Genomic DNA, 20,630 nt, shown 5'->3' with positions numbered 1-20,630 from the left:
GCCCCGCCCCTGGCCCCGCCCCTGGCCCCGTCCTCTTCATCTCCATCCGCGTCACATGACCGCCTGTCACCCTGGGCCCCGCTCTCGCTCTCTGACGCCATGGCAACCGCCGTGGACGATGTGCCTTGCCGAAGGGTCTGAAAAACACAGGAAGGTTAAATGATGGTTGTGGGGAATTATGAATTATGATTATGAAGTATGGGACTCTGTGTGTGTTGCCTTAGAGCTACCTGTCTTCTGCCTGTCTGTCTGTCTGTCTGTCTGTCTGTCTGTCTGTCTGTCTGTCTGTCTGTCTGTCTGTCTGCCTGTCTGTCTGTCTGTCTGTCTGTCTGTCTGTCTGTCTGTCTGTCTGTCTGCCTATCTGTCCGTCTGTCTTTCTGTCTATTAACCTAGCTGTCTGTCTGGCTGTCTTTCTGTCTATTAACCCAGCTGTCTATATGTCTGTCTCTCTGTATGTCTGTCTATCCATATTAATATCTATGTATTTATCTATCTATGTATCTAGCTGTCTGTCTGTTTAACTATCTCTCTGACTGTCTGTATGACTATCTGTCTGTCTGTCTGTTTAACCATCTATCTGGCTGTCTATTAACCTACCACTCTGTATGTCTGTCTCTCTGTCTTTCTGTCTATCTATATTAATATATCTATGTATCTATCTGTCTCTCTGTTTACCTACCTGTCTGTCTACCTTTCTGTCTGTCTCTGTAGCTATATTAATATATCTATGTATTTATCTATAGGTATCTAGCTGTCTGTCTGTCTGTCTGTCTGTCTGTCTGTCTGTCTGTCTGTCTGTCTGTCTGTCTGTCTGTCTGTCTGTCTGTCTGTCTGTCTGTCTGTCTGTCTGTCTGTCTGTCTGTCTGTCTGTCTGTCTGTCTAACTATTATCTGTCTGTCTAATAATCTAGCTGTCTGTGAACCTACATATATATCTGTCTGTCTGTTGTTCTGTTCATCTGTCTATCTATTTATATATCTTAATATATATATTTATTTATCTATGTATCAAGTTGTCAGTCTGTCAGTTAACCTGTCCGTGTGTCTGTGGTGGGAATGTCTTTCAGTCTGTCTTTTATCTCTGTATCTATTTAAATATCTGTTGACTGTATATGAAGGGGTCTATATAATAGTGTTTCTCTTTCTATTGACAAATGGACTTATGGTGAGTCACTTTGGATAAAAGCGTCTGCTAAACGCCCTGAATTGCATGATTGGTCAACGAGCAACAGGTTTGCAGCCTCCCCCAACGCTTACATTTAATAAAGCTTGTCATGTGCCACAGCATCCCCCTCCCCACCCCCCGCCATTGAAACTGCATTTTTTCAAGCTAGCAAATGGTAACATGCTAGCTTGGATATATGATAGTGGAACACACACTCTCAACGCTCAAACTCAGCATTGTCCACCGATGAAACCGACAAACTACTGGTTCTAGAGTAACACATGTGACACGTACTATGTGTGGTTATTATATAGAGTACGAAGAGATTATTTATCGGGAACCCCACACAAAGATTGTGTGATCGTGAAAAGAGGGATTCCGAGATGTTATTCAAAACTAAAAAAATTCTAACAATATCAAAAATTCTACATAAAAAACACCTTTCACCAAGAGGTGAATTTGCGTGTGTTTTTAACGGAACTCGACTCAAAACATGAACTCTGAATATTAATAGCTTAACAAAATGGTGCTTGCAAGGTCAGCTGTGCATTCAAACATAAGTTTGAAGAACACTTCTCCTCTTGCACCACTACATAGACCCTCATATATGATTTATTTCTGTATATTTTTGTGTTGTTTTACTTCTTGTTGTGCCGTCTTGTTCTGTGTGTAGGCCTACTCACAAATCTGTTAGCGACCTTGAGTGTGAGAAAGGCACTATCAAATAAACATCAATTTATCTTGAAAATAATCATCAGTTCTTCATATCTACCCTTTCATTGACAGCAGCTAGCCAATGACAGAGCGTAGCATTGAGCCATGATGTGTTCATCTGTTGTAAAAGCGTTCAGGTTGCACTCAAAAACTTAGCGTTGCCAATTACTACCCAACTCTAAGTTATCACTGCCGTGCAATTTGTCTGACTCTACAAAGACATGTTTTCTCTGTCTTTTGTGAGCCAAGCTAACCCTATTAGCGTTGGCCAGCTTGAAAATTGGCAGTTTCAATAGCGGGATGGGCCATTGACACACACATGCAGGGAGCACACACACACACACACACACACACAGCCACATAGAAACACACAAACACACACGCAGATGCGCACTCATAAACACAAACACACACAAACACACAGAAAAGCGCTATTACACACACACACACACACACACACACACACACACACACACACACACACACACACACACACACACACACACACACACACACACACACACACACACACACAGGAGTGCAAACACACACAGAAATCCACACACCCTCAGAAACACACACATGACAAGCATGATGGCACAAGACAAGCTTTAATATAATTTGAGCATTTGAGCTTCAACAGTCACAAAACGAGAGAGAGAGAGAGAGAGAGAGAGAGAGAGAGAGAGAGAGTATGGCTGACAGAGACCTGTGTGTGAGTCAGTAGTGTGATATCAGGCTTTTTAAGCTAGGCTATAATTAGCCCGGGCAGCAGCTGCCGCTGACACACACACACACACACAAACACACACACACGAACACACACACACCTACACACAGCGCCACAAACACACACACACACACACAAAGCGACACTAACACACACACACACACATACACAAACAGCGACACTAACACACACACGCACTCTGAAGGCCACACTACTTGAGTTTTTTCCTTCAACAAATGACAAAACCGAGGCGTAGAAGAAGACGGAAGAGATGTGATTTTCCCCACACACACATGAGCGCATACACGCGCATACAAGAGGACACACAGGAGAATTAACACACAGAAACGCACACTTAAACACACAAGGGAGCACACAGACACACACACGCACAGACAAACAAACACAAAGTCAGAAACACACACACAGAAAGGAACCCACACACACAGCCCCACACAAAAGAGCACACACACACACAGAAACCCACCCCTATGCACACCACTCACGCATACACACAGAAACACACACATACACTCCGCGGAAACAGTTTCTTTAGACCCCTTACCTTCAGTGTGTCGGGGGTCCTTCAGAGATCGGCTGCAGTCACCATAGTCGCCGTAGGGTCCACTGAATCCACTCACGACCTAAACTTAGCCCCCCTGGGGGGGCTGGCTGCCACTAACCCCCCCAGCCCCCCCCCCCCCCCCCCCCCCCCTCTCCCAGTACTTTCCAGAACCTCTCCCCAGCCCCCACCCCACTGTCAACACCCTCTGAGGTCTGGATCCCTCCCTCCAACCACAGACGCCCCCCCCCCCCCCCCCCCCACCCACACACACACACACACATGACTTCACTGCTTGCTGGAGGGGTGTATGTGGGCGAGGGAGGGGAGTGGGGTGTGTGGGGGGACCCCCATGGTGACACAGCAGGTTTGAGGCCTGAGGCGTCCTCCCTCTCTCTCCCTCCCTCTCCCTCCCTCTCTCTCCCCCCCCGTCCCTCTCCCTCAAAATGAAAAACATGATATAAATCAAATCAATACTAAACAAAAAAATATACTAAAAGCCATTCATCTTGGTAAGATAATCATTATTCAGTGTTCTTGCTACAGGTTATGTTACAAAACTAGTTTATAACAAAGCTGTTGTCATCTACATGGTTGGTTTGTCGAGTTGTCATGTTTTAATGGATCATTTCAAATGAACCTATAAATGAAGGGATTATACGAGCTTTAGAGAGCTAACCTTCCATAATACGTTCTCTCTCTCTCTCTCTCTATCTCTCTCTCTCTCTCTCTCTCTCTCTCTCTCTCTCTCTCGGCCCGCACACTGCCTGTCGGGCCCCTGGGGGCCGGCCATATTGACAGATTCCCATCTTCCTCCAGGAATCACCCCTCTGGTATAAATCATACTTTCGAACTGAAACACAAACACACACACACACACACACACACACACACACCTACAGACACACGGGAGCGCGCATACTGGTATAAATCACACTTTTGAATTGAATTAAATTGAATTTAATTCAATTTCGGTGCCTTATTTCTTATCAGTGGTCCGAGGGGGTGGGGGTCTCAAATGAACACAACATGAAGGCAGGACTGATTCGATTCACAGACGTCTGTTGACTGTTTGCGTTGTCTTTTGGTTGCCATGGCGATGTCCTTTCTCTCCTCTCAGGCACCACATGATTCCTGCCATGAAAGTAATTCTCAGAAATATTGCCATACCGCAATGTGTGTGTGTCCATGTGTGTGTGTGTGTGTGTCCATTCGTATGTGTATGTCACTGTGTGCGTGTGAGTGTGTGTATGTACGTACATTTGTATGCATGTATGTATGTGTGTGTGTGTCCCTTCTCAAAGTCAAATTAGACACAAATTCTGGTTCCATTTCAATTAGCCATAATGGCTCGATAAGCATGCATTCATAATCTCAAGATATTTTCGAGATTGTAACTGCCCACAAATAGTACAAACACATGCATGTACAAACTGCCCATATGCACAGCATATATACGAGACCGGACGAATGGGGTTGTCAAGTCTCTGGTGATTCTCATCCCGTGTTTAGAACACACAGATTCAACACATCTGTACAAACATGTCAACTAACATGTGTATATATATATACATAATCGATCGTCACAACTCTTCTCTGCAGCTTTTGCAAAATACTCAAGACTCACCTGTTCAGAGTTCACCTGGACTCTGTAAAGCCCCCCCTTCACCCTCCCATCCCCCAACACCCCTCTTAGGCACTTAGTGTATTATTGTACTTATTGCACTTAAAAATATATTTAGCATTGCATAGCATCGTATCCTAGCCATCTTTGCTGTACGGGGAATGGGTTAACCTAGTGATTGTTAGTGCTTGGCACTTGGTTCTATGAACTTCCTTACTGTAACGACGGAGATATATTGTTGTCCCTCTTTCTTCTGACAACTGGACTTATTGTGAGTCTCTTCGGCTAAAAGCATTCTGCTAAACGCCCTGAAAGTAAAATTATTGGTCAACCAGAACACACACACTCTACTCTACGTACATTATGCTCTCTCTCCCTCTCTCTCTCTCTCTCTCTCTCTCTCTCTCTCTCTCTCTCTCTCTCTCTCTCTCTCTCTCTCTCTCTCTCTCTCTCTCTCTCTCTCTCTCTCTCTCTCTCTCTCTCTCTCTCTCTCTCTCTCTCTCTCTAGTGGTCGCTACATTGACAAAAATAAAATGGACAAACCGAAAAACATTTGAACATGGTTTGGTGTGTCAGATTTTTTAAACAACCTGACTACCATTGAAAATACCATCATTTTTTTATTATATATCGTTTTATACCCCACATCTTCACAGTTAAAATTTTGATATTTCAATCCTTTCTTCGGACCGCAACTGCCCACTGACAACGCGCACATTTAAACGTTTACAGATACCACGGTCATTTACGATTTCCTTAGGATGAACGCCACGGAGGAACAAAGCAGTAAACGAAGAAACAACGACAGCAAAACTTAGAGGTGACAGAATTGTACTTTATATTGGGGCTGAACGATTTGGGGAAATAATCTAATTGAGATTATTTCGACCAATACTGCGATTCAGTATGAGATTTTTCTTTTTAAAGTTCCTTTAGGTTCTGTTTTATTCACAAAACAAGCAATTAATCATTCTATAGTATGACCAACACAATACTGGAAGCATTCAACATATAAACTTCTCTTTTCTTTAGGCCAGGCGTTGAGATGAATTGATATTATAACATCTTTATGAAATCTTTATTTAAGTATTGAATTGCAAAAGAAAAATAAATTTGAACTCTTACTAATCTCCAGTCAGTAACAGTTAAAAAAACATTAAATATATAAATATATAACTTTGAATATATATTTTTTTCCTGAAAAGTAAAAGAAGTCATCGCTGAAGGTGTGAGAGGAAACTCATGTGTTCGTGGGGGGGGGGTGGGGATAGTGGGGTGGGGGTAGGGTTAAATATATGTATACTGTACATATACTTCGTAAAAATAAGGCAACAAAATTGTGTCTGAGGGGGAGTCTAAAACACAGATCTCTCAGGATATCTACCTCTCTTCATATTATGGTGATGGATATATTCTTTTGTTTTTGTGGCCACAATAATTCATTTCCAGATAGCTGTTGTTTACACTGTTCAAAAGTTTGAGGTCACTTCAAAATTTCCTTATTTTTTTAAAGAAAAGCCCTGTTTTTTTCAATGAAGATTACATTAAATTGATCAGAAATACAGTCTAGACATTGTTTATGTGGTAAATGGCTATTCTAGCTCGAAACTGCAGGTATACAGAGGCCAAATTCCAGCCGCCATCACTTCTGTGTTCTAATGGTACATTGTTTAATCGTGTTAAAAGGCTAATTGATGATTAAAAAACCTGTGTGCAATTATTTTAACACAGCTGAAAACTGTTGAATAAAAGTGTGATTTTTCAAGGAAAAAACATGAAATTGTCTGGGTGACCGCAAACTTTTGAACGTTATTGTATAACACTTTAATGTGCAAGAAACACAAAATGGCCGACAAAATGGCTGGATCTTCTCGCACAATCTTAGTCTCGGGGAGAGATAATCTAACGTGAGGACTTCTTCTGTGGTATCAAGTTTATAAGTGCTTTCAAACTCTGCATTTTCCTTCTATCCTACGGTTCCAGCACTGATGTTTCACCTCACTCGAACCTTTCAGCACGTGCTTACTGAAGCGTAACCCTCTGCGTTGTGCCCTGATTTCATAATGTGTGTATATACAAAATGTGCTTTAATCTTAAACTACATATTCCTGAGTGTCATTCATTATCGTTCCTCATATAATAACAGATATCGTTAGCCTTCTAGCATAATCGATATTGTTAGCCTCATAGCATAATCAATATCGTTATCCTCATAGCATAATCGAAATACTTAGCAACCGTGAATGTGTAGCTATGTGATCGACAGTCAAAACGTTAGCATACGGCTAACAAGCTAACAAACATGAAATAAACGCTCACCACAGGCAGTCGACACAAAGACGTTTAAAACATACAAAGTGCGACAGGGTGAACACCGCTTGACATGAACGCACCATTCGACATCGCTGTACGATTTTGAAGACCCGAAGTTCCGTCGTCAAACCGAATGAAAAGTTTCTGTTGAAACGCCGGAAAACGCTGCTAAATATATCCCCCCATCGTGTGAGATTCAAATGATTCCTGAAGTTCCTGTTCCTTTGAGTAGAGACAAGAAGGAAGTTCGATCGACTTCAGGTCCACCGAGTCCCGACGTTCGTAAATTATGCATTCGTCCGATTTTTGCTGAATGAGGGTTTTCCGTTGTTTTTGCTTCCTGAAGTAAAGACTCTAAAGTCGTGCACACCTGAAGTCCGTAGAGAATCCCGAAAAAAGTGAACGACAAACGATCCGAAAACAGACCAATTCTGGTGTCCAATTAGCCGGTAAGACACAAAGTGCGAAAATAAATTGTTTAGGCAGTGTTTCCGACCTTTACTGACATTGTCCCCGGTCCAAACCACCACGCTCGCTGACGCCTTTAGCAAACGCCGCCATTTCAGTTAAGACCGGCCGACACACCAGTCTCTGGGGACCTCTTCTTCAGCTCCTCACCCGCTTCCTCGCGTCCGGGGGCCCGCGGCTGTGGCGTGGGGGTCAAGCAGGGGACCAGGTTCACTTCCCCGCCGGGTCCCAGGAGCTGAGCGCAGGTGTAGAAGTCCTGGGTGGCGGAGGGGTTAAAGGGGTTATTCAATGTGTTTCAGTATCGTTAGCCTCCTAGCATAATCTATATCATTAGCCTCATAGCATTATCGATATCGTAAGCCTCCTATTGATATCGTTAGCCTCATAGCGTAATTTACATTGTTATCTTCATAACTTAATCGATATCGTTAGCCTCCTAGTATAATCAATATTGTTAGCTTCATAGCTACACACATGGCTGATATGGCTTATTGGACAAACCAAGAATGCCAGGAAAATCTCTCAATTGTGAACATTTAGCTAACATCCCCTCCACCTTATGAAGGCTTAAAAACAAATGCACATAACAGTTTACTTGTTATTCTCTTGTCTTACATGAGACATTGGACATTCTGGAAATGGTAAGAAAATGCTAAGAAAATGCGAGGAAAATGCCCATAAATTAAGAGACTTAAGGGCTCAGTTATTGGTTCCGAGTCGACGCAACGCAATGCACACGCAGCCGCTTTGACGCAGTCGTGAACCTGTTTTGGTTCTGCGTCGGGTTTTAGTGAGCGGACCAATCACAGCCCATGCTGCTGCATCGCCTCGACGGAAGGTTCCAACTTTTGGGAGGCGCACGTCAGGCCCTTGCGATGGACGCAAGGAGGGTCCGTGAGGATCTAAGAGGTCCCTTGTGTTGCGTCGACGTCCAACCATAACCACAACCATAACCTTTATAGACTCTCCCCTCCCCCTTTATCGGGACCCTTGCATCATGGCATTTTCTCCGCAGACTCCCTCGCGTGCGTCCCCGGGGGTTTGACACTCACGGTGGGCGGGGCCAGCGGCGGCAGGGGATGGATGGGCTGGGGGAACTGCACCACATCGGGGGGCTGGGGGCTGACGGGCTGTGTGGCCAGCAGGCTGTAGTCCGCTGTCGCCGGGGGAGGCGCGGCCACCACCGTAGGCCACTCCCACTGGCCGGCCCCCACAGGCTGCATGTACGGCGCCACGGAAACTGGCGCCTGGGCGGGCGGGAGGCCGCAGTACGACGACGGCGCCATCGCCGTGGTCGTGATCGTCGCGTCGAGAGGGGCTGTGGGTGGGTCCCCGAGTGATGGGGGCGGGGCCGGCTTCTCCCATTGACTGATGGGCGGCGGCTCGACGGGCCAGAGGGCGCAGGTGTGCGAGGCCTCCGTGCTGACGTAGTTCCACACCTCCTCGCTGAGGACGGTGTGGCTGTAGCTGTGGAAGGTGCGGAAGTGCTGGTCGATCTCGTCCAGACGCCCCCTCTGGGGGACGGAAAGGGGAGGAGTTATGTATGCCGAGATGCAGATACCGGAAAGTTAACATTGGAAATCTCTTTTGCTTACTCTCTCTCTCTCTCTCTGTCATTCTCTCTCTCTTTTTCCTCTCTCTCTCTCTCTCTCTCGTCCAGACGCCACGATATGACGTAAATGTTTCTCATTCGTCGAGAGAGAGACAGAGAGAGACAGAGAGAGAGACAGACCAGAGAGACCAGACAAAGAGAGAGATACAGGGAGAGAGAGACTTGACAAGAGAGGGTGAGAGAGAGATAAAGGAAGAGAGAGACAGGGAGAGCGAGAGAGAGCGTGAGCGACAGGAAGAGAGCGACAGGGAGAGCGAGAGAGAGAGACAGACAAGAGAGAGAGAGAGAGAGAGAGAGAGAGAGAGAGAGAGAGAGAGAGAGACCAGAGAAAGAGAGACCACCCTACACTCAACTAGGTGAGTGGTGTGCTGAACACTGATTGCTGCAACAGGTGTGCAGCCTCCCCCCGCCCCAGAGACCTATCAAACTCAGACCACAGACTCTTGCTGTGTCTGAAATCGCGCACTTCTATTCTATTTTTGAGTCCCCATGCGTAAAAACTGAGAGTGTGTCAAAACACAGTGCACTGGAAGAACCTCGGTGGCGCACTCAAAACAATCTAAAACTTGAGTGCGGACCGATGGACACTTTCCACCCTCAACGGCCGCCATCTTGTCTACGTAGCGGAGGGGGCGGGAATTTCTAAACTGAAAATGGAGGACATTCTAACGTTTGAGACCGACACGCTCTACAAATGTAATTAAAATTACACATACTTTGTTTGTTTTTCAGTACAGTATTAAAATGATGGGCGAATTATGGAAATGATCAAGCAGAAAAAACACCCTGCAGACGCGCTGCCAAAATATCAACTCGTCCGATTCAAATGCGCTCATGGCTCTTAAAGGGGATGGGAGCTGGCACTCTCATTGGTTTGTTGGACGTTACGCCCAAACCACACCTACGGGTAACTAGGCTGCTCCAGCGCCGTAGAACCGCCCACAAAGCTACTTGCGCTTTGCGCTTCCCACTTGCGTTTCAGACCGTTAAAATAGGGCCCTCAATGTGTTTAGCCTCCCCAAGCCCCACAGTCCAATCAGACTCAGACCAGGTGATGCTGCTGAGACCAGCCTCACCTGTCCTCTCTCTAGCTGACCTACAGTCAGTTTAAGAGAGGACTCTCAATATATAGCAGTCACTTTAATGTCCTCTCGTACTGACTGTAGGTCAGCTGAACTGAGGACCCACAATATTAGTGTAAGCCTATTTTAAGTTACCATCTCTCCATTTTATTTTTTTTAACCTTTATTTATTCATTATTTTATGAAAACCTTCATCAATCCCTCATTGAGATTTTAAATCTCTTTTTTAAAAGTGATGAAGCCAAGAGGGCAGCATAAAACAAACAAAAACATTTTGGTATTTTACGAGCAAGAAACGCACAATATTTACACTATATTTTATCAAACATTTATTTAACCAGGTAAAAGTCTCATTGAGATTTTCTTTATCTCTTTTTCAAGAGAGATCCTTACCAAGAATGCAGGATAAAACAAACAAATACATTTAGTTTCGTACAAACAAAAATGGATGATTTAAACAATTGAAAGACAGATTTGGGGATTTCATAGTGAATTAATTAGACACAGGGACCATTTCCAATGCTTCCTTATTCTCTGTCCTTTAGTAATTAGCCGAAGGAATCAAAATAAATCAATTTGAAGTCTTAATTTAAAGTTGTTCCAAGCATACATTGTGAGACCCTATAAAACCTTTTTAAAGAGCGGGTCAGTTCTGTGCGGCTTGGTGGAGTAGTGAAGGTGCGGTTCGGCGCAGCTCAGTTACGGCTCGGGTTTCCACCGTCGAACGTACCCTTATGGTAGGGGGGTGGATTAATGCAGATGGCGATAGCCGCGGCAAATACGTTCGCATCGTGACCTTATAGCAGCCAGACACAGTGCAGCCTGCTAATAAATGGTCTCAGTATCAACGGAGGAGTACAGCGAGAAGAGTACGGCTCAATACGGCTCAGCCCGGGTCACGCCCCCTTTTGGCGATGGAAACGTGATCCGTGCCGCACCTTTGCGGACTGAACCGAACCGCAGCCTCCAGTGAAAACGGGCCATTAGGGTGCGTTCACCGGCTCCTTACCACCTTTCTAACCCCCCTCCAAATGCAATCGAAGGAAGAACATGTCACACAACTCCAGGGACGCTCGGGTCCGGTCGAAGCGAAAAATTCTGACAGCAGTGAGTTAAAAAGTAGAGTACACAAGAGATAGTGTACTAGTTTGTGTGTCGTTTTTGTGCGCGTGTTTGTTTGTGTGTGTGTGTGTGTGTGTGTGTGTGTGTGTGTGTGTGTGTGTGTGTGTGTGTGTGTGTGTGTGTGTGTGCTCATACCTTCAGAAGCAGTGGGTCGATTCCTCCAATCCGAGGCTTAGGAATTGGCGGCAAGAAATGGGCTTTGATCCTGAAAATTCGATCGAGAGGTAAGGGGGAGACACACCATCACAAGACGCACAATCACATTACTTACACAGACACTAAAACAAACAGACACACACAAGACGCACATCACACACACACAAGACGCACAATCACACACACACATTAACACATACACACACAAAGCATAATCACAAACACTTACACACACAAACACACACACTAACACAAAAAATCACACGTACTAAGACACACATACACAAGATGCAAAATCACACACTCACAGACACTGCTACGAAATTCACGCACACAGATGAATTCAGACACAAATATATGGGCATACAATCACACAATAAAACACTTACATACACACTCTCACCTACAAACACTCACACAAAAACACAATCATACACACACAATAACACTCAAACAGACACACACACACACTAGCACACGCAAATGCAGATACATATGTGGGCAAGCAGTTAAACAAAAACACAAACACACATAAACACCCACACAACCCCTACCCCCCCAACACACACACACACACACACACACACACACACATACACAATCTAACATACACACACATGCAAGAGTGCAAACACACATAGCATAACATCGAACACGTACACAAACCCACAACCCCCCCCACACCACACCCGACCTAACCACCCATCCCCGTACACACACACCAGAGATGGAAATTAACTTTTTTGCCCACCAGCCACTCATCTTTTTTACCAGCCACTTTATATTTTTTAAACAATATCATAGTAACATTAGATAAGAAAAGTGTTTTTCATACACATCATTTTCTCCATCAGAATTGATTTTTACTGTAAGTAGGTGCTACCAAGGAACTGAGTTGAAAATGTTACACTCTTACTGCATATGATAAACAATACACAGGTATCTGCCATATTAAGTCATGTTTATTCCAAAGGTGTTACGATGACAAGTTTGGGGATAATTCATCTATACAAGTATTTTCGATAAAAAACAAATTATACATATATATATATATATTAACAATAAAACAACATGCATGGCTACACCATCATAAGTCAATAGGAACATTTGTTTTTTTATATTTACATGTGACTGCAACATGTAAATAACATATAATGATAAGCATTATTGGCCCTTAACACTAATATTCAGAAAAAAACACTGCCTCAAAAGGCTATTGGCTTAAGCAATACAAGTAGAGGCATATACTTGAACTTTATCCCCTGAACTTTTAAACGTTGCAAACATGCAAAAACATAATCATATATTTATGTGGCATTCAGTCCAATGCTGAATAATATATCTGTGGCATTCAGCAGGCCAATGCTGTGGTAAAGTGTGCAAAGTATGACCAAGTGTTTCTTTCTGTTCAATAGATAGAACTTTATCGATCCCCTGTAGGGAAAATGTGTTTAATGTTTGTCCCTATAAAACAATAATGGTAAAAAAATAAGTACAAAACACGAGGGTAACCGAGTAAGCCAAACCGTCTAATCTGAGGGATCTACTTAACCACTCCCCCTACTCACTTCCACCAATGTAAAGCGAACAAAACTGAGTAGGGGAGGGCGTAGCCCAACTAGTGAACGACCCATAGAAACGCAACGCAAATTCAATGTGAACATACACTATGAGGCTTTAATAAAATCCCGGGCGATTTTGAAATTCCGCCACACATTTTTCGCCACACAAGTGTCTCAAAAAGAGGGCATGTCCGGGCAAAATAGGATGTCTGGTTACCCGACCTACGGGAAACCCATTTGATTCCTACCTGTAACACTGCTAAATAGCGGCCCAAATTAGTGGGCGCTATCCTGGTAATTTCTCTGCGTGAGAAATACGAAGTGTGGCGTGTGAGCGTGTGCATGGCTTGAATTGCGTGTGTCTCACGCTCAATGCGTGAGACTTGAGAGCCCTGTTACCGGTATATTATCCCGGGTGTTGACAGTCGCAGTTCAGCAAAAGAGGCGTTGAAGAAGAAGGGGGCCGGATGTTGACAGTAATGGTTGTGGAACTGTGCAGCGCCATATGACGAATGTATTAAATATGCAAATTTTATCGGACCGGACTGGAAAGTATTACCCGACACAGTGGTGGGTGAAGTGACACAATTCACCGGCGGGTGTTAATTTCCATCCCTGACACACACACACACACACACACACACACACACACACACACACACACACACACACACACACACACACACACACACACACACACACACACACACACACACACACACACACACGCACTCTTACACTCCCACGCACACACACACACAGTGGTGACCCCTGACCTCTTGCCCTGGGGGACGACTCCGCAGCAGATGATGAGCAGGGTGGCGACGCCCAGCCCCCCCACCAGGATCAGCACTAGCATCTTGCCTGTGATTGGACGAGGGGGGTGACCAATCACTGTTACCCATCCACACTTTCATCACTCTACGAGTGATATTCGCGACAATTTTTCGCGCCTGTGCGCCTTTCGTTTGTGTGTGTGTGTGTGTGTGTGTGTACGTTTGTGTGCGTATAAGTGTGTTTGTTTGTGATTGTGTGTGTGTTAGTGTGTTTGTGCTTGTGTGTGTGTGTTTGTGTTTTAGTGTGTGTGTTTGTGTGCGTTTTAGCGTGTGCGTGTGTGTGTGTTTTAGTGGGAATGTGTCGGAGGGATTGTGTGTTTTTTAGTGTGTGTGTGTGGTGTGTGTGTGTATATGTTTTATTTAATGTGTGTGATTGTGTTTGTTTGTTAATGTGTGTGTTATAGGGTGTGTGTGTATGTTAATGTATGTGTTTTATGTTTGTGTTAGTGTAATTGTTATTGCTTGTTTGTGAATGAGTGCATGCGTGTGTGTGTGTGTGTGTGTGTGTGTGTGTGTGTGTGTGTGTGTCGGGGTCATAGGTTAAGCACATTGAACAGGAGCGTACACTGCAATCTAAGTTCCCCCCCCCCCGACGCTGACCCCTCGCTCCAATCGTAAACCTCTGCGTCATCCTGCCTCACCACCAAAGTCGATTTCTTTACGATGCCTGAAAAGGCGTAACCTTGATGATACGGCAGAACAATGATCAACAAAAGGCACAAAAAACATTGTGTGAAAAGGGAAGAAAAAGAAAATACAAAACACTTGTTTCTCGTTTCCGTGGCAGCAGAGACATTACGCATGACCAAAGGGGAGGGACATAAAAACCTTTTGCCGATGCCCCCCCCCCCCCCCCCCCCCAGCTGAGGAGTATTGACGTTCTTTCATCGTTAGTTTCCAATAACCGCAGGGTGTGGCCGATGTCGTAACCTTCAACAGTTCTGTCGTATGATTCGACTTCTTGGTCTGGACCGGTGTTGTTTCATTCTGGACCAGACCACCGAGTTTGTCTGGATCTGAACGGACGGTGAACATAACGATAATTTGGAATTGGCAAAAAACGAATTTGGTTGAATCTGGGAAGCACAGTCGGGGTCATCCCTATTTTCCCCGGGTCCTATGTTCCCCGGGTCCTATGTTCCCCGCTCGGGGAACATAGGACCCTTTTTAAAAAAAAAGGTCCTATGTTCCCCATTTTTCCCAAAAAGGGTCCTATGTTCGCCTGTAGCCATACATACCGGAGAGCATAGGACCCTCTTTGGGAAGAACGGGGAACATAGGACCCTTTTCTAGGAAATGGGTCCTATATTCCCCGCAATCTATCAATCTTTAAAAATATTTAAACTTTGACGCGACATTCGCGTGATGACAGCCAATCGGCGTTCAACAGCGTGGCCACTGAGTGACATGTGGGGAACGTAACAGCCAATCAGCGTTCAACTGGCCAACTCAGTGCAGTGCAGTCCGGGTTGAACTGCATCATGGAGGAGAAAGTGATTGTTGCCGTTTGCGACTCCCGGAGCTCTTTATATAATAGTATATTTAAGCAATAGATCACGCCAGGCTGTGGTATGTGCTCATTATACCACTGTTAAGGGGCGTTGTCCGGCCCCGACGCGCAGCGGAGGGCCGGCGACCCCCTTCACAGTGGTATAATGAGCACATGCCACTGACTGAAGGGATCTATTGCTTTTATACAACGGTTACTGTTATGGCGAAACGAAAGTCATAGACACACTACATTTAAAAAGAAACAAAGAAAGTCAAAGTAGCCGTTTTGTTAAAGAATACAAAAAAGTAGTCCCTCCTGGCTGCCGCTACGCATCGACGGTCGCTATGCAACACACTTTAGCGTCCCTCCGAGAGAAGGCTCCGATAGAGCGGTTCGCCGGCAATTTATCCTATGGAGCAGTTCACTCGCCGTGTGCCTAAGCTTTCATTAGTCTCTCCATCGCCTTGCTCACTCCCGGAGTAACAACATTTACACCCTCTCCATCATCCAACACATGTTTTACTTTGTAACTGTTTCTACTTCCAGACGCGGAGTGATATGCAAACTTTCACAAAATGATCGGGCGTCATAGCAGTTATGTATATGCTCATTATACAACAGTTGGGAACCAATCAGATCGCTGGATTTAGGTCCCCCGTTGTATAAAATATAATATAATTGTATAATAATATCACGGCCAAAAGCTCTGTGCGCCTCCGGATGGCCGTAGCGCGGGGAGCTCTCGTAGGGATTGGGCTTCTCGTGGTTTGTTTACCGGCGTATGAATAGACTGCGTCAGGTTCTCCGACGCCTCTCCCTCTTCCACAAAAAGTAAAGACATGCAATGGTAGTTACCTCGGCTGGAATTTGGCAGTAATGGTGGAAAAAGTAACAGACCGGTGAACATAGGACCCTTTTTAAAAAAAAGGGTCCTATGTTCACCGGTCACATACATATCGGGGAACATAGGACCCTTTTTGGGAAAAGCGGGGAACATAGGACCCTTTTTTTAATAAAGGGTCCTATGTTCCCCAGTCTCATACAAAGAGGGGAACATAGGACCCGGGAAACATAGGACGCGGGGAACATAGACACGTTCCCACACAGTCGGAGTGCGTTCTGGGCCGATCTATAGAACACACAACAGCCCACCCCCACATCTTTCGGCGCTCGATTTTGCCTCATTAGTCCACTAACTTATTATTTCCGACGTAAACTACTTAGCCAACCGATATTAGTTAGTAAGCCAACTGATATTAGCTAGTTAGCCAATCGATGTTGGCTAGTGAGCAAACCGATATTAGCTAGTTAGCCAAGCCTTGTTAGCTAGTGAGCCAACCGATGTTAGCTAGATAGCCAAACGCTGTGAGCTAGTTAACCAAACGATGTTAGCTAGTTAGCCGAACTACGTTATCTAGTTATCAGACCGATGTTAACTTGTTAGCCAACCGATGTTAGCTAGTTAGCCAACCGATACTAGCTAGTAAGCCAACTGATAATAGCTAGTTAGCTAAACAATGTTAGCTAGTTAGCCAAACGATGTCCTCTAGTAAGCCAACCGATGTTTGCTAGTTAGCTAAAGGCGATTAGCTAGTTAGCAAACCGATTTTAGCTAGTTAGGTAATCGATATTAGGTACTTAGCCAAACACTAGTAGCTAGTTAGCCAACCCATGTTAGCTAGATAGCCAAGCGCTGCTTGCTAGTTTGCCAATGTTAGGTGATTAGCAAACCTTTGTCAGCTAGTTAGCCAACCAATGTTTGCTACTTGTGCGCCAACCAATGTTAGCTACATTTACATTGAGTGCATTTTAGCAGACACTACTAGTGCATTTTAGTGCATTTTAGCTACTAAGCCTTGTTTACCTGCCAGCGGACGGGCGGGGATGGTCATCTGTAGCGGCGAGCTCCACTCGCTCCAGAGGCCGTAGTTGTGGGAGCGACAGCGAACCCGGACAAGGTATCCCCCCACCGGGAGACCCATGAGCTCCAGCTGGGACTCCCTCTGGGGGGGCTTCATCTGGGGGGGGGGGGGAGAATCGCTGTAGAATAAATACATTTTATCCTACAGTGAAACCTAGCTAATAATGTGAGATATAAAACATGCTTCGGAACTTAGCTGACTAATATACTTCGGAACCTAACTAACCAATCTATATCGGAACCTAGCAAACCAATGTATCTCGGATCCTAGCAAAACAAACTAACCAGGGATGTACAGATCCGATCCACGGCATCGGTATCGGTCCGTGGCCCATTACGCTGGATCGGATATCGGAGGGGATTAAGAAATATGATTCGATCTGTGCAGCATGTCATGTGATAACCAGTTACTCGTCAATTAGGCGCATGCGCATGATAGCTACCTGTTGGTAAACCATGTCAGCAGTGTGGCTGTATTTAGACCTTAAAGGAGAATAAAGTGTAACAGCCTGGGCCTGGCTGTTGCACGGCTCTCCTCGGCTGTTGCTGAGGACAGGCGCAGTCACTCGCCGTCACGTCACACGCACCTACCTCGGCTAGAGCGGCTCACAGCTGTTGTGATAGCCACTATTGAAGATTTAAAATGAAAGTAGGAGGAGCTCAACAATTTAAGGTTTAAAGGTAGGCCATTCCACAAGACAGCTGCCGAGTATAGGAAAGAGTACCTTCCCATACAGCTCTTAAATCGGTAGAGACTGAAATCAGTGAAACTTCCCCTGGTAGCGTAATTGTTTGTGTCACTAATTTTGGAAATATAATAATAATAATAACTCTCTCCTCCACTCTGCCACCTAAGACTAATACTCCCCTGGGGAACTCCACATGTTGATTTAAGTGGTGAGGACAAGGTCCCTTCCACATCCACCACCTGGGTATGACCTCAACCCCTGGAGAGATGTATCAGAAAATCCCATGGCTTTGAGTTTGTTCAAGAGGATATCATACTGGACTGTGTCAAACTCCTTTTGAAGGTAGAGCAGACAGGTATCAGTGGAATGGGCTTTTCTAAAGCCTGAATGGAAGTCAAATAAGAGGTTCTGCTCTGCTAAATACCCGTCTATTTGCTCATAAATGATCCTTTCAACAATTATTTCAATTGAACACAGGATAGATATGCGGCGATTTTAGCCCCTTTTTATATAAGGGTGTTCCCATCACAAATGGGTACCATTTCAACCATTGCGATTCAACAATTTCAAACTATCAGTTGTAACAGCTCAGCTATTCTATATATTATCTCAAATGTATTCAAACTTTAAGTGCTTAGCTATTTGTTTAACTCTTCGCTTTATGTTTCCGACCATTATTTTTTTTTTAAATGTGTGCATGTTTACATTGTTTACTCCATTTAAACTTTTGAACTCTGTTCAAATATTTTCACTTAATTGAAGCCATTCAACTTTTAAGTGAGATGTTTTAAGGTGGCTTATTGGCAATCATGAGCAAAGTGGTTCCATGCATATTTTTATTATTATTATTTGTTCAAGAGTAAAACAAAGTATCGGATAGATAACGTATCGGCAGCTAGCCTAAGCTATGGTATCGGTAGGGAAAAAATGGTATCGGGACATCCCTATAACCAAACAATATACTTCAGAACCTGGCAAACCAATATACTTCGGAACCTAGCTAACTTCTCGAGATATGCAACATACTTCAGAACCTAGACAACACCTTGGGATATACAATATACTTTGGAACCTCGCTCTTGTTCGAGATATACAATATACTTTGGAACCTCGCTAACGCTTTGAGATGTACAATATACTTCAGAACCTAGCTAGATTAAATGAAGTACTAAAGGAAACAAAAATAGACGCTAAAGTAAATGCTAAACTAAATGCGGACGAGGACAAGACAAGACAAAAATAACCGACAACAACAAACAGGCCAAACATAACGGATGGTATGAACAATATAAAGTGTAAAGTGTAAAGAGTACAGAGTAAATTGTCAATTGTAAATTATTAAGTGGCTAAGTACCAGAAATATAATGTAAACAAAGAATAAACTAACGCCTCGAGATAAACACTATTCTTCCGAACCTAGCAAACTTTTTGAGATCGACAACATTCTTCGTAACCTAGCTTGCGCCGGGAGCGTACGGGCGTTACCTTCCAGTCGCCAGGCTCTGTGACGCGGCGGTACTGCAGCTCGTACACCAGCGTGATCCAGCCGTACTGGAGGTCCTCCGGTACCGGGTAGCTCCAGGCTAGCAGGGCGCTGTGGCCTCTCTCGTCGCCCCCGGCGTCCCGTAGCGCATAGGAGAGGTTCACCGGGGCCTCCGTCTGCACTGGGGGGGGGGGACAACAGCCGACGGGTTAACACCTGGGTTAGACAGTAAACTGCTGTTTAATCCTGTTTGAACTCATTTAGTCATTTTATTTATTTGTTTATTGGTTTGTCATTTGTTTTAATATATCTAACTATATATCTATTGTAGTATCTACCAAATTAAAAGATAAAATCACAAAACACCAGAGGGTAGGTCCAGAGAGCATGGTTTATTTTCCTCGTAAACAAAACCAGGGTGGGAAAGGGTCATCCACCTCCTCTATGATATAGTCCGTAATCCTTGATTAGTTCAGTCCTATCCACCTATGTCATGCTCGTCAGCTGTACCGCACTTCCAGGCGATCACACAGATCCTGCCTGTCCTTTGCTAGCCCTAACTCCCGCCCTAGCTCTGGCTTGTGGTAGCCTGCTCTTTTCTTTAAAAGCAAGCACTCTAGCCTAATGGCCTTCTGGCCTGCCTCATTAATTGGAGGAAGTCCATGTATGGCTTGGGGGTAGACACGCAGTCTGACGCAGACACACTAACACCGCGCGTCGAACGTGACAGCTGTGTGTCCGTCATGTCATTGTGTATGTGTGTATGTGTGCATGCGTGCGTGTGTGTGTGTGTGTATGTTACTGGGTGTTACTGGTGTTTATGTGTAAGTTTGTTATACCGTGTGTGTGTGTTACTGGAGGTCTGTCTGTGTGTTTGTTATACTGTGCGTATGTGTTTGTATCAGAGATGTTCACAAGTCATTTGTTGGAAGTCAAAGTCGAGTCTCAAGTCTTTGAGCTCGAGTCCAAGTCAAGTCTCAAGTCTTTTGCATGAGTCCAAGTCAAGTCTCAAGTCTCTGGCCATCTGGCGGGTGGGTGGGTCAGACGTGCACAAAATACATTTCAAAGTTGACCGGCCCACCGGGAGACCTCCCGATCTT

The 20,630-nt window shown here is 44.7% G+C and overlaps 1 protein-coding gene across 1 annotated transcript in view; it reads right to left on the bottom strand.

Moving 5' to 3' along the window:
- Positions 1–7,669: 7,669 nt before the first annotated feature.
- The window catches only part of LOC130385946 (prolactin receptor-like), a 43,143-nt gene continuing 30,182 nt past the window's right edge, over positions 7,670–20,630 (bottom strand). The window contains exons 5-10 of the mRNA XM_056594732.1: positions 19,533–19,711; positions 17,302–17,455; positions 13,886–13,973; positions 11,527–11,596; positions 8,628–9,089; positions 7,670–7,831 (exon numbers count right to left, since the gene is read on the bottom strand). Of these exons, the coding sequence (XP_056450707.1) occupies positions 7,670–7,831; positions 8,628–9,089; positions 11,527–11,596; positions 13,886–13,973; positions 17,302–17,455; positions 19,533–19,711 (1,115 nt within the window). The remainder of the gene's footprint in view (positions 7,832–8,627; positions 9,090–11,526; positions 11,597–13,885; positions 13,974–17,301; positions 17,456–19,532; positions 19,712–20,630) is intronic.

The sequence above is a fragment of the Gadus chalcogrammus genome, chromosome 7 (genome assembly GCF_026213295.1).
Source record: "Gadus chalcogrammus isolate NIFS_2021 chromosome 7, NIFS_Gcha_1.0, whole genome shotgun sequence".
Taxonomy (NCBI): Eukaryota; Metazoa; Chordata; class Actinopteri; order Gadiformes; family Gadidae; genus Gadus; species Gadus chalcogrammus.
This window is presented reverse-complemented; position numbering and strand designations above follow the sequence as displayed.